Below are 14,345 nucleotides of genomic sequence, written 5' to 3'. Positions count from 1 at the left end.
TATTTCCCCACCAACCTCCCCTCCAGTAACCCTCAGTTTGTTCTCTATATTTTTCACACTTATGTTAGAGAAAATTTGCTATTCACTGTTTCTAAGAACATACTTCAATGCAAAATTCCTACTAATGGTTTTCACTGTTAGATTAAGAATGATATTTCCTATTTTTTTTTCTTTTTTTTTAATGTTTGTTTGTTTTTGAGAGAGTGCAAGCAGGGGAGGGGCAGAGAGGAGATACAGAATCTGACACAAGCTCCAGGCTCTGAGCTGTCAGCACAGAGCTTGATGTGCGGCTCGAACCCATGAACTGTGAGATCATGACCTGAGCTGAAGTCAAACGTTCAACCAACTGAGCCATCCAAGCGCCCCAGGAATGACATTTTCAATTGTAGCCACTTGGTGCCTGCATATCTGCTTATGGGGGTGGAACATTTATGTGTAGTTAAAGTTGTTATAGTATATCAGGAAGGAGTAACCTTGCTATAGGTTGTAGTACTCTTTCTGGGAGCCTCAGATCTTGGCCTACTTCTTTATTTCTCCTTACATTTTGCTTGCCATCAGTTGAATTGCCTAGGGACATAACGAATTGAAGATCTTCAATGAATGGGTGTTTTTGCCTTTACCGATATGTCCTGCGATTTTGTTTTAATTTCTTATTGGCCTGTTTTTAGAAGCATGCTATTCATAGATTTCTATATTACATATATGTATTAGGGTACATACTACTAGTTGGATTCACCATTAATGTATGAATATTGCATTTCTCTGACAACATATAGATCTGTATTTGATTAATTTCTTGCTTGCTAACATGGTTCGCTTTTTTGTTTGTTTACAGCACAAAAAGGTTCAACTAATGCAACACCACAGAAGAGACATGAGAGCATGACAGATGTATTAAAAATAACTCAGTTTTTACAGTTTGCTTTGATTCAGTGTCGAAAGGAATTCAAAAATATGAATACTATAAATTTTCATTCTGTTGTTGAAAAGTATGTAAATGAATTTTTTAAGCGAGGTTTTGGTTCAGGTAAACGAGAGTTTATCATGTTTCCATACGATTCACGATTAGATGATAAAAAATTCTTATACTCAGCTCCAAAAAATAAATCCCATATTGATAATTGTTTGCATGCCTATATTTTTCGGCCTGAAATGTATCAGTTACCAATTTGTAAATTAAAAGAGCTTTTTGAAGAAAATAGAAAACTTCAACAGTTCAGTCCACTTTCAGATTATGAAGGCCAAGAAGAAGAAATGAATGGTACAAAAATGAAATTTGGAAAACGAAATAACTCCAGGGGTGAAACTATTATACCTAGAAAGCAGAAGTCCTCTCATTCTTTGGATTATGATAAGGATAGAGTCAAAGAATTAATTAATTTAATTCAGTGTAGGAAAAAAAACGTGGGTGGGGACTCAGACACAGAAGATATGAGAAGCAAAACTGTCTTGAAGAGGAAGCTTGAGGATCTACCTGAAAATATGAGAAAGCTCGCCAAAACCAGTAATTTATCTGAAAATTGCCATCTATATGAAGGTAAAAATATCAGGTTGCTTTTACATAGTATAAAAATAACAACCAAAAATGAAGTAGTTCTGTCCTTTCCCCTAGTACAGGGGTCTGCAAATTGCAGCCTAAGAGCCAATCGAGTCTGTCCCGTGTTTTTGTAAAGAAAGTTTTACTGGAATAAAATGACGCTAATATATGTCTATATGGCTGCTTTCACACTATACTGGCAGAGTTGAGACAGAGACTGCTTGGCCCATGAAGCCTAAAATATTTATTGTCTGGTTCTTTACAAAAAATAGTTGCCAACTCTTGCCTTAGGACATCAGATTTCTGAATTGTATAGCTTAGGCTAATATGAGGAAAATAAAGTATGCACAACTGTTATCCTATTAATTGGAGTTCTTGTCCTTTTATATTCCTTTAATTATATAATTGGAAAAGTACATTGACTGTTGGGTTTTTTTAGCATGTTGCTTAATGAAAGGAACCTTCTGAGCTTTAAAATTTCTGAGATGCATACACTTTGTTTTCCACTTGAGGAGCCCAGTAATATGTTTGGCTTTTCCTTTTTTGTATTTTTCTATATTTTGTTTCAATTGACAGTAAAAGACAAAAATGGGAGACCCTAAACTGTGTCTTTCAGTATTGCAAGTAATATAAAACATTTTTTCATCTAGAATTTTAAAATACTAAAATAAGCATGAAATGTGTTCTTTGAGTTTAAAGACGTTTGAATTTTGTGCTGCTGTTCTTGATTATGGCAGATCTCAGTATCCATTCCTCTTGTTTACTGAGCTGTTTTACTTGAATGTGTTCAATTCAGTGGGTCTCAGAACTAACTAGTTTAAATCAGTGTCTTTATTGTACTATTCTAGCAATCTGCTTGTATCCTCACTTTTCACTTACCTGCTTTCCTTAAATTCCTCTCTTCCTGCACATATGATAGCCACTAGTCACGTGTTATTATTTAAGTTTAAATTAAAATGAAGAATTCATTTGATGCATTATACTTGCTATATTTTATAAGCCATTCCACTGTATTGAAATAGCACAGATAGAGGAATTTCCATCATTGCCGAAAGTTCTGTTAGACAGTGCTGTTGTTTTCAATCTTTCAAGTGTTCTTTCTTCACTTGACCTGTGTTCTTTTTCTTTCCAACATTTTCATCTTATTCTTACCTTTGCATGGCTTTCCTGGTATCTATCACTCATTTCAGTATCACAGTCTTCCAATCTTAGCTTCTGTATTCATCTTTCAAAGCTTTTTTTTAAATATGCTGCCATGTCCAGCCTGAGTAACCATGATTCCACTCTCTTTTCACATGTTCTTTGATTAGGGCTCATTTTTCTCCAGAATATGTTATGGTCAGCAGTTTACTTCTCTTTCTTTCTTCCTGAATGAAACATCTTTGATTTCTCTCAGGCCTCATATCTTTGCAGTTCAGATCGCTCCTTAACTTTCTGGCTCTTTTCCTTGATGGTTTTCAACTCCTTTATCTTATATTGTGCTGACCTGTTGACATTACTGATCTGCAGTGTCTTATACTGTTGACCTCTATGTCTTAAGAATTAAGTGCTTACTATGTGCCAGGTGCTTTACACGTCTGGATTCACTTAGTTCTTGAGTGGTAGACATTATTATTCTTATTTTTCAGATGAGAACAACATCTCAGAGAAGTTAAAGAATTTTACCTCAAGTTACATAGTTCACTAATCCATATTTAATCCATAATTTAGTTGCGACTGACTGTAAAACATTGTTCCTAAACTTGGCTGTATTTCCTAGCACTGAGCACATAATGGTCAAGATACTTAAATTTCAGTACTGTTTTAGCTGATAATTGACTAATTTTGTTAAAAATGTAAAAAAAATAGTTGTGGGTGACAATCAGGCCTTATCAGTAATTAAAATGATGGGAAAGCCGTGCTAATTATAATAACTTGAAGGACAAGCAGGGCAGGGGAGAAGGGAGAGAGAGGTTAAACTGGAACTAGTGACAGTCAGACTTGTATTTCTAGGTGTTCTGCATTTGTGTTTCTTTTTAGTCATTTTGATTTTTTAATCTTCTATTTCTGAAAAAAAAAAAATACCCTCATCTTGATTTGATGGTGAATCCACTCACTTTATAAGAGGTAACTTCCTATCCTTCCTACCCCCATTCACATTAACTTTTTTGAGGTATGATTTATATATAATGTACCCACTTTAAGTGTACAGTTTAAAGATAAGTAAGTTTTGATAGCTATGTTACCACCACTCCAATATATAGAACATTTCTATCACTCCCAAATGTTGCCTTGTATTCATTCCTTCGTAATCTCACCCCTCCCCACCACTGATCTGCTTTCTGTCTCTATATAATAGTTTTTCCTGCTTCTATAGTTTTATAATTTCATGTGATTAGAATCTTACAGTATATACTATATTGTTTCTAACTTTTTTTTTTTGGCTGTGGTACATTATATACTCTGCCTAAATTGGAAATCATGACATCTACCCAGATTTTACCCTCCTTCAGCATTAAAAGCACATGACTTTCTGAATGTCTTCCTTTTGCAGGTTTTAAATACATTGGTTGTCCAGATTACCCAGATTTATATCTGCTTAGAACCATGTCTTAATGTGTTTTCTCTCATACTGCTTTTTGTTCTTAGTGCAGGTTTGGTGTAGATTTCTTTAGGATGATTTTGTATTTCTAATAGCTTTGTTATGGTAATCTTGCCATTCAAAATAAGGTTTTTGATTATAAGAATATCAGTTATCTTAAAGACAATCTAGTAAGTATAGTGGAGATCGAAATCAAATTAAGTCATGATTTGTTTTTTAGTAGATTTAAATCTAATCTGCATATCTTCCTAGTATTTTGCAAAGTAACAACTATACAGATATTTTCTATAGTTTTCAAGTCACCTGATAGACTTTAGGATTTTGGTAATAGAGTCTAAGGTAAATACAGTACAGGTATTAATATATGTTATTCATACTACCAACATGATGTCTGAGTTCATTTCTTCATTAATACAATTTTAAAATTATGAAAATAAGCTTTCGTTTATGGGAAATTTTAGTTCTGTGCAAAATTTTAGAACCAGTCATAACTGTAAAGAAAGGGAAGGCTATTCTTGTACAGTCTAAGCCAGTGGTTTGATTGAATTCCTTCCCACAAATGTCTTATGATAATTAAGTTTTAGATATACTTGACTTTTTAAATTTTTATATTACATTCTAAACTTAACTTTGAAAGATGGTTTTTCTGTCTTCTTTCCCTTCAGAGTCTTTGCAGCCTATGGGCTCTCTTGGGCATGATGCTGATTTGAGACCGCAGCAGCAAGATACCTCTAACTCTGGTGTTGCTGACATCCATCGGCTGTTTAATTGGCTGTCAGAAACACTAGCAAATGCACGTCATTCCGATGCGTCCTTGACAGACACAGTCAACAAAGCCTTAGGATTGAACACTGATGATGCCTATGAAGAGTTGAGGCAAAAGCATGAGTATGAGTTGAACTCTCCTGCAGATAAGAAAGACTATGAGCAGCCTACTTGTGCAAAAATTGAAAATGTGCATTTTAAGGGTACTCAGAGCCCATTGCTAGAAGTCAGTACATCATTGTTAAAGTATCCTGTTGCTGTTTCTACCAGTGAAGTAGGCACTGACCATAAACTACATTTGAAAGAAGTAAGCATATGTCTTTTGATTATCTCTGTTGCTTTTGTGAATGTGTGTCTGAAAGAGGATATAGGTGTGTTTCAATGGGTTTTTTTTCCCTTTCAAAAAGAAATTACATTATTACAATGAAATTATCCAGGATAGTATTTTTAAGTTACTCCTGTTAGAGGGATAAATGTAGATGTAGTTGTTTTCCTTCCGGCTTATAGGATTATGTATATAGGCTTATATATAAAGTTGAATCCTCAAAACATTGATTGGTTTCCTATTGGCAGTACCAAAACCCAAAAGTGAGGCAGATGAGGTAACCACAGCCTGCATATGTGTTACAAACAAGATTAGGTACTTCGTATTTTTCATGCAAATAGGAATGGAAAGTAAGCATCCTTTAGGATTACCTCTGAAGTGTGACTCAGCATTGCTTGACAGGACATCTAGTTTGTTTATTATATGAGCTTGAAGAGTACTCATCTCTACCTGAGAAGTAACCTTATCCCCAAGAAGTGGCTGCATCTCTGGGTAATAAACAATAATAGGAGAGCACCATATTCCTACTGGCTTATTTCTAATTTTCTCTTTCTTCTTACATTTCTTCCCTGCCTTTGAATAAAAGGTGTATGTATGTCCCCAGGTTTTCTCCATGTAGTTTTAGGATATTATTTTAGGAGAAGGATGATGGCAGGATACTCACTTGGGGAAGTATGTAATTTATGTAACTAACTTAAATTATTAACATTTCCTGACATGTTTAATATTCTAAATCAGGTCAGTGACAGCATTGGCCAAACCTAGCCCATTGCCTATTTTTGTAACTAAAATTTTCGTGGATCATAGCCATGCTCATGTGCTTAGGTATTGCCTCTGGCTGCTTTTGTACTACAGTGGCAGAGCTGAGTAACTGGCCCACAAAGTCTAAAAATTTGGTACTTTACCAAAAACCAACCTCTGCTCTAAATCAACATCAAATTATGTTTTGAGGAAAAAAATTGTGCTTAAAGACTAGAGTGTTAAAACTTTGCCATATCGATTTTACTCATTTGTAATGTTTAGATTGAAACTTGTGGAAAAAATAGTTGTTTAGGGGCTCACTGCCTGGCTTAGTTATTGCAGCACGCGACTCTTGATCTCAGAGTTGTGAGTTCAAGCCCCATGTTGGGTGTAGAGCCTATTTTTAAAAAAAAAAAAAAGAGAGAAATAGTTGTTTATTCTTGACATAAAAGTTAATTGAAAAAAAAGCTATTGAATATGTACTCTAATTTTTAGGATCCAAATTTAATTAGCATGAATAATTTTGAAGATTGCAGTTTGTGTCCCACTGTTCCCATTGAACATGGATTCCGCAGACAATCTAAGTCAAATGATGTTGAGGAGACTGAAATACATTGGAAACTGATTCCAATTACAGGTAAGAACAAGTATACTGAGACTTAGGTTTGCTTGGTTTTACTTAGGGACCAGTTTTCTGATGGGTTTCATCTTGTCTAGATTCCATTCTTGGGTTAGTAGGTAATTCATCTTACTTGGCTCTGACATCTTTGGTATCTTATTTTGAGCAGTGTAATGTTCATTATTGAGTGTTGCTGTTTTTGGTCAGTATCAGCAAGTATGTGCAAAACAGCCTATAAAATCAGGGGGATTTAAAATATACTTACCTTCCTATGGAGTTTAGCACGCAGACTTCCAACTGAAAATTGTGGACGGAAATGGAGTTTCTAATAAGGTGAGCTAGTAACAGATGCAATGAAGGTCTTTGGGGTAGCAGATTAAATATTGTCTTCTCAAATTATTAAAGCAGACTTCGCCACAATAAGCTATAATCTAAGAAGTGGTCATGTTGAGGTTCATCTATTTGAAATTAATTTGATTTCTTAATTATTGTCTTAGAGCAATTAGGTCATTGTAGAGAATGCCCTAAAATGGTCAAATGCAAAAGTCCCTAGAAAGCTTATTGAACCATGGGGCAAGACTGGGTTAGCAAATGTTGAAAGATCATTTTGCAGTATTCTAATTTCTCTGTGCAAACATACGTATATATATACACATATATACATACTCTTAATATTCAAAGTTCTTACTCATCTTTGTTAGCTAAGCGTTTTTGGAAATATTCCCAGGGCACATCTTTTCCATTCCTAGACCTTTATATAAACTTTAAACAAACAACTTTTTGCTAAAAAGTAAGTAGACTAGCTTGTGACCCAGAACCTACTGAGACCTCCAAGGACTCTGAGAAGAATTTCTAAAACGATGAGTTTCCATGGGCTTCAGCACCATTCTCTACTCAGTACCTTACCAGAGGGGGCAAGAGGCTTAGGAGTGATAGTAGAGAAGCAGCTGGTACTTAGGAGCTGGAGGTGTCAGTTTGAGTGGGAGGAACAATAAGAAGTAGGCAGTACAAAATAATTATCTTAACCATTCCTCATTTAGGCACCTTCATAGTTAATGTTCAGAGTCATTTGAAGGCACAGCATCTAGCTGTTGATATTCTGTCATCACCTGAATGGAAAGGGAAGCAACTTTCTATTTCTGAATGACCCTTCTGGATTATTTTAGGCAAAAGATGGAATACTTGGATTTGTTAGCATTTGGGGTTGTCTGAAGGGTGCTTAATAGGTATCACCAATATCTGAAGAGAGTCTACAAATCTAATGGATGCTTTCCCTCAGGAGGGAATGCAAGAAGCCCAGAAGACCAGCTGGGGAAACATGGTGAGAAACAAACACCAGGTGAGAAGGCTCCCTTTCCTTTCTTCCCAATGTGCCCTTCTTCGGAATTGCTACTTGCATTTCTGGTTCTCCATCAATAGGGCATCATTTTAAGTTCTGTTAATGACAGAAAATTTGGATAATATCATATTTACATTTAAATCATTATTTGATTTGTATCAAATATCCTTATACAAAGAATGTGTTCCAAGAAGTCACTGAATAATTCTTAGAGATTAAGTTTTCTTTACCTATGGTGATTCTCTCTGATATGATAACTTGAGAAGACTAGAATATTTTTCTTAATTTGTTTCTGCAGAATATCCATGAGAAGCAGTCTTCAAGTTTCAAGTTTAAAAACTATTAGGATTAAGGCCATTTATCTTTTAGGTACATTATTCCTAATCTTGAATTTTTTGACCCAGTTCTTCTTCTAATTATTTAAATAAGGTGATATAATTAAGAGATTAGGAAACTTTGGGATTCCAGAAAGTTACAGATGTTGCTGATTGGGTAGTTGCCATTGGTTCCTAGAAGATCTTTTCTTTTGTTGGAGATCAATTGAACATCTCTGGAAATGGCCATCGACATTATTTTCTTGCTTAGAGTTTGGTGGTCGGCCTTTTTTGTTTCCATTTCGTTGTATCTTACTCTTTCAGAAATCTTAAGTGGTGGTTTCTTTTTCCCCCTTAGTTTTGAAGAAAAGCTAAGTGTCTTTTAATTTTAGCACATCTTTACGGTTTTCCTCTCTTTGGGGATTTAGAAAAAGAGTGAATAGTTTTCTTCAAGAAAATCTTTGCCTCCTCCTAGGGAAAGACGACCCCAAAAAGCAAAACAGGAATAACAGATTTATGACATAAAGTGCATAAATCTTTAGTGCCCAGCTTGATGGATTTTTACATGTATATACACTTAGGTTACCACTATCCAAATGGAGATGTAGAACATTTCCAATACCCAAGGTTTTCTTTTTGTATGCTTGTAGTCAGTACTCTCCCTGACCCAACAGTAACCACTAATCCAATTTCTTTCACAATAGATTAGTTGACCTGTTCTTAAATTTAAGGTAAATGGAACCTACATATGTCCTGTTTTGTTTTTGGCTCTTTCACTCAACATTATGTCTGGAATTCATCTATTTTGTATCTGCCAGTAATTTTTTCTTTCTAGAAGCAGCGGGGTATCTTGTTTATGCTTCACCATGCTCCCTCAGCATCTGCAGTCCTCTTATTTGGCATACCCATCTTTTATATTTTGTGTTTAAAAGTGTAAATACCTGAATGATTCTGCCTTTAGAGAACTCACTACTCCTCTTCCACTTAAAAAACCTGCAATGCTTGAATGTCAATAGAAAACATGCGTTATTAATATTGACGTGTTTTTTCTTTTATATAGTTTATTGATGAAGACATTTTTTAAAATAATAAAGTCAGTGTTAGTAATTAGAATCATATAGGAGAAATTTGTGCAAAATACAATTAGGTGATGATCATTTGCTATTTTAAAAGGGATTTGTTTAGAGGGTTTTTCCTTAATATGTATTTATTTTTGAGGGGGGCTTGAGCACGCATGTGCATAGGAGGGGCAGAGAGAAGAGACAGAGGATCTGAAGCAAGCTCTATGCTGACAGCAGAAAGCCCAATGTGGGGCTCAAACTCACAAACCACTAGATCATGACCTGAGCCAAGGTTGGACACTTAACTGACTGAGCCAGTCTGGCACCCATTGAGTTGTTGGGGGGTTTTTTGTTTTTGTTTTAAGTTTATTTTTGCGGGAGAATGACCACAAGTGGGAGAGGGGCAGAGAGAGAGAGACACACACACAGAATCCAAAGCAGGCTCCAGGCTCTGAGCTGTCAGCACAGAGCTCCACACGGAGCTTGAACCCACGAACTGCGAGATCACGACCTGAGCCGAAGTCAGACGCTTCACCGACTGAGCCACTCAGGTGCCCCTAAAGCTCTATTTCGCTTTTTAAAAAAATTCCTTTTATCTGTAGCTCTTCAAGTGTAAGCTTATTGGTCTGAACTACAGCTATACATTTTGGGAAGCAGATATTTCATTTGATGAAATAATACATAATCAGAAGTTTAAAAATTATAGGTAGTCTTCTGCAACCCATTTGTTATATAAGATACAATTTAAAATGTATTTTAAATGTAGCTTTAAGAAGAATGTTCTGTATCCCTGAGTTATTTTATAGAACTTGAATTTTCTGGTTTATTGGTTTCATACAGTTTTAATTCTTACCTTGGTACATTGGATATTTTTGTCCCCTTCTCTTCTACCTGTAGACCTGTTGTGGTCTTGCTGACAGGTGTCTGTGCAGTAGTTAATGGGTGGAGTGGCTCATGGTAAATACCAAGAGTGGTGGAGAAATGTCACACGCTGACTGCTGCTGAGGCTGTTAAAGCCGTTAGGAAAGTCTGAGTGTGAGGAAACACAACCGAATGTGTATACCTAGGTGCAGACTTGAATAGAGAATTCACTATATCTTCAGGGTACTGTGGTTTTGAAGACTATACTTGTACCTGCACTTCTTCATATGGAAGTACTATTTCATAGACTACAACAGCAGTTTGTTAGGGAATATTTGCTAAGATCTAAGGAGATTTTTAAAAAAATTTTTATAATATCATCTAGGCAAAGGTCATGAATTTTTTCTTTTCCTAAAAATATTACTATAAATTGTTGTTAAACACATTTTTCCCTTGTCTTTTAAAAAAGGACTTAGGGTGTCTGTTTTGAACTATAGTTTTAAAAACATACTGTGTTTTGATTATAGAATATCTGGGGGGAAAAAAGTACTATCTATGGATTGCGCTGGTTGTCAGAAGTCAGAGGTATGGTTCCATTAACATCAGGTAGCTAGCTGAATGACCTCTTCATCTCAAGGGTGTTACTGTAATGCAGATAAGAAATATATTCTCTTCCATATTACTGAGCCTTTTTTTCCCTGATCTATCTGGGAAGCAGAAATAAGCAAATGACTTAATTTATATTGGTGCCAATGCCAAATTGGCATTTGTTCAAACACTTCAAAAGGAATCAAAGAAAATAATATCCAGACTTGTTACTGTAGCTACTGAAATCCAAAGACCAGCCATAAATAGGGCACATAGAAAATAGGGTTCACATCATTATCTGAGATTTTTATTCTGCCTTCTAGTACATAATTAATTCTAAATATATACTTTGATCTGACATTCCTATTATGAGTTCATGTTTTCAGGTGTTATTTTTTGGATTGCTCTTACAATAATGAACTCTTCCTGTATAGGTATGAAATCACCAGAAGAACAGCTGGTGTGTCTGCCACCGCAGGAGGCCTTTCCTAACGACCCCCGGGTAATAAGTAGACAGAGAAGTTCTGATTACCAGTTTCCATCCTCTCCATTTACAGACACACTAAAGGGCACCACTGAGGATGACGTGTTGACAGGTCAGGTGGTGACAGTGGAAGAACAGTGTGTGCCAGCAGCAGAGCCACCCACAATGAGTGAAACCACAGAGAGGACAGTGTTAGGAGAGTACAATCTCTTTTCTAGGAAGATAGAAGAGATTTTGAAGCAAAAGAATGTTTCATATGTCAGTAGATTTTCCACACCTATTTTTTCAACACAAGAGAAGATGAAACGGCTTTCTGAGTTCATATATTCTAAGACTTCCAAAGCTGGTGTACAGGAGTTTGTAGATGGCTTGCATGAGAAACTAAATACTATTATTATCAAAGCATCAGCCAAGGGTGGGAATTTGCCACGGGTCAGTCCTAATGATTCTGGTACTAAGATAGCATTGAATCCTCTGGGAAAGCCTGTCATTCCAATATCCTCAAGTGACTTCAACAATAAACAGCTCCTTGAGCCACTTTGTAGTGATCCTTTGAAAGACACCAACTCCAGTGAGCAGCATTCATCTTCATCCTTGGGTTTAACCGAAGTAGAAGTGAACCAGCCACACCATGCCACAGAGTTAATGGTGACTTCTGACCATACTGTACCTGGTGATATTGTCCGGGAACCAGTAGAGAAAGAAACAACAAAATCGCCCAGTGATGTAAACATTTCTGCCCAACCAGCTCTTTCAAATTTTATAAGCCAATTAGAACCTGAAGTATTTAACAGTTTGGTTAAAATCATGAAAGATGTCCAGAAAAATACTGTGAAATTTTATATTCATGAAGAAGAAGAGAGTGTGCTCTGTAAAGAAATAAAGGTAACTAAATGAGAAGGTAATAGTAATGTTTTATAAACTTGTCTTGTTGGGTCTAATAAAATGGATTTTTTTTTTCTTTGTTTTTAAATGTTGACCATGTACTTTCATAATTTAATACAGAGTGAAATTAAAAAACTAGTAAGTTCAATTAAATTTAGAACCTGTGATCTAAGGATCCTAGAATTAACATCTTGTTTTATTGGGTGGTATTGAAGACCATTTGTATGTATACTGCAAATACCTTTAAACTGTTGATTCAGAGATTTTAAACGCTTCCCACTTTGGTCTTTAATGAAGGGGAGGGAAAGAGAGGAAGCTGTCAGTGTTTATTACCTCTTATGGGGTTTTTATCAGTCAGGTAAAAAAAACTGGGGATGACCTAATGATGATATATGTAATCTTTTGGCATTTTCTTGATACCCTGGTCATGTCAGGATTCCCTACAGCCTTTTTGATCAGAAAACATTATCCTGAAAGATTCCCTAATCATGAAAGATTCCTCACTGCAAGGTATATTTTTTCTCCTGAAGCTACAGAGTAAGACTAGTGTTTCAAGTATTTGATTTTTAAAAATACATGCGTGTATTTATGTGTACAGATACCTAGGTATGTAAAATTTATAACGTTAGGTAAATTATAACAGGAACAAGTATATCGTTTTAATATTAACAATTAGCATTCACTAAACTACAGAATTTCAATTTAAGGGAATACTATAGGTTTTAAAATAAATGCCTCCTCCCATTTATAGAATTTACTTACCATGATGAGTTTCTGCTTGTTTTGGTAGAGGAAGCAGAAGGGACTATAAGTTAAGGGCCTTGTAGCCTACAGTGGCCCACAAACTCTGTGCTGCCAACATGTCCTGAGCCTTTGTCAGTTTGGGGATATCTGTGATGTCAGCATGTTTCATCTAGTGTAGCCACGAGAACATGAAGGGCATGGAAATGAAGAGGGAGGAAGAGTGCTCATCTTGGAAAGATGAAATCAGACTTACTAGGAGTTCCTTGGTTGCATTTTTGCCCTGTGTCATTGACTGTAGAGCTTCTTAACATTTTCCACTCCTAGCAACATGATCAATACTTGGGGGAGCAATAGCAGTGTGTTGTGGGGCCTAGATGAGAGAGAATAGAGTTGACATTGTTTTCCAGTGTGCTCAGCAATATTCCACCTTCTCCACCATATTTTTAAAACTAATTGTAATACACACAGGAAATGCATTGACTTATGAATGGTGCATTTAATTCATTCTATAATAGAATAAGTCATATTTTTGTTACATAGAAGAAGAAAAGGATGTGGCGTGTTTTATAAATCTGGTAAGAGGTCGGAACTTTAATTGTTTTAATCAATACACATTGGAAAATATCCAACAAAAATGTTACAATAGAGTAAAAAAGACTATGAATAAAATTTTAAGTTTCCTAAGTATTTCCAGAGTCAAACTGATTTATTATTAGAGGAGTTCAATGGTCTCATCTAAAATCAACTTGCATTTAAAGCTTCTTACTGTAAAAAGACCAAAAATTATAAGCCAGCCTGTCAGACAGTATTTTACTTTCTCATTACCTGACTGTAAGCTGCCCAGAAGCTTTAATCTAATAGTCTAATAATACAGAAGATGCCGCTTTATTTAGTTTAGGGCTACACGGAAACATCCTCTTTGGGGATGACACTTGTAGACCGTTCTTGGCAGAGCAGTAGACTGGTTGTGAGGCAAGCTGGGTTTAGATTCAATGGCTGTCTAACCAGCCTTACCAATCTTGAGAAAATTAATCTGCTCCTATATCTGAAATGAGGAATGTGACCTCTAGGACCCTCAGTTTACCTCAGACTTAAGGATTCCACCAGCAAGCAAAGAGCAAAGGAAACTGCCTGTACTACTACCAGGTGTCCTTTGAAAGGTAGTACCATGTCACCAATATGGAAGGAGGTATTAATTAGAGGGGAGGGTCTATTTCAGCTGAAGGTATAAACTTGACAGACATAACTAAACAGTGTATTCACACTGTATACACTGAATACAATAATTGTATACACAGCCGTCATATACACTGAAGCTCTGAATGAATGACTTTGGGACTGTTGTGAATTAAATGAGCTACAGTAGTCAGAAAAGAGCTTTATAACTGAAGAAGTATACTGTCGACCTTGCTGCAAATAGCCAAGGGCCTGCCTTTGAGTGGAGTGGAAAATAGGAGTAAGGAAGTGGTTGATGATTGGACTCTGGGTTGCCCACAATAAA

General features: G+C 35.9%; 1 protein-coding gene across 8 annotated transcripts in view; it reads left to right on the top strand.

Moving 5' to 3' along the window:
* The window catches only part of TASOR (transcription activation suppressor), a 52,748-nt gene that overhangs the window by 32,159 nt on the left and 6,244 nt on the right, over positions 1–14,345 (top strand). For 2 of the 8 annotated variants that reach the window (XM_039242472.1, XM_039242476.1), the window contains exons 14-18: positions 836–1,537; positions 4,784–5,190; positions 6,445–6,586; positions 7,848–7,907; positions 11,289–12,100. In XM_039242472.1, coding sequence (XP_039098403.1) covers positions 836–1,537; positions 4,784–5,190; positions 6,445–6,586; positions 7,848–7,907; positions 11,289–12,100 — 2,123 coding nt within the window. Of the gene's footprint in view, positions 1–835; positions 1,538–4,783; positions 5,191–6,444; positions 6,587–7,847; positions 7,908–11,165; positions 12,101–14,345 lie in introns of all 8 variants that reach the window. The other 6 variants (XM_039242470.1, XM_039242474.1, XM_039242473.1 and 3 more) reach the window with 4 other exon arrangements.

This window comes from Hyaena hyaena, unplaced genomic scaffold (assembly GCF_003009895.1).
Source record: "Hyaena hyaena isolate Hyena2069 unplaced genomic scaffold, ASM300989v1 scaffold_212, whole genome shotgun sequence".
NCBI classification, from domain to species: Eukaryota; Metazoa; Chordata; class Mammalia; order Carnivora; family Hyaenidae; genus Hyaena; species Hyaena hyaena.
This window is presented reverse-complemented; position numbering and strand designations above follow the sequence as displayed.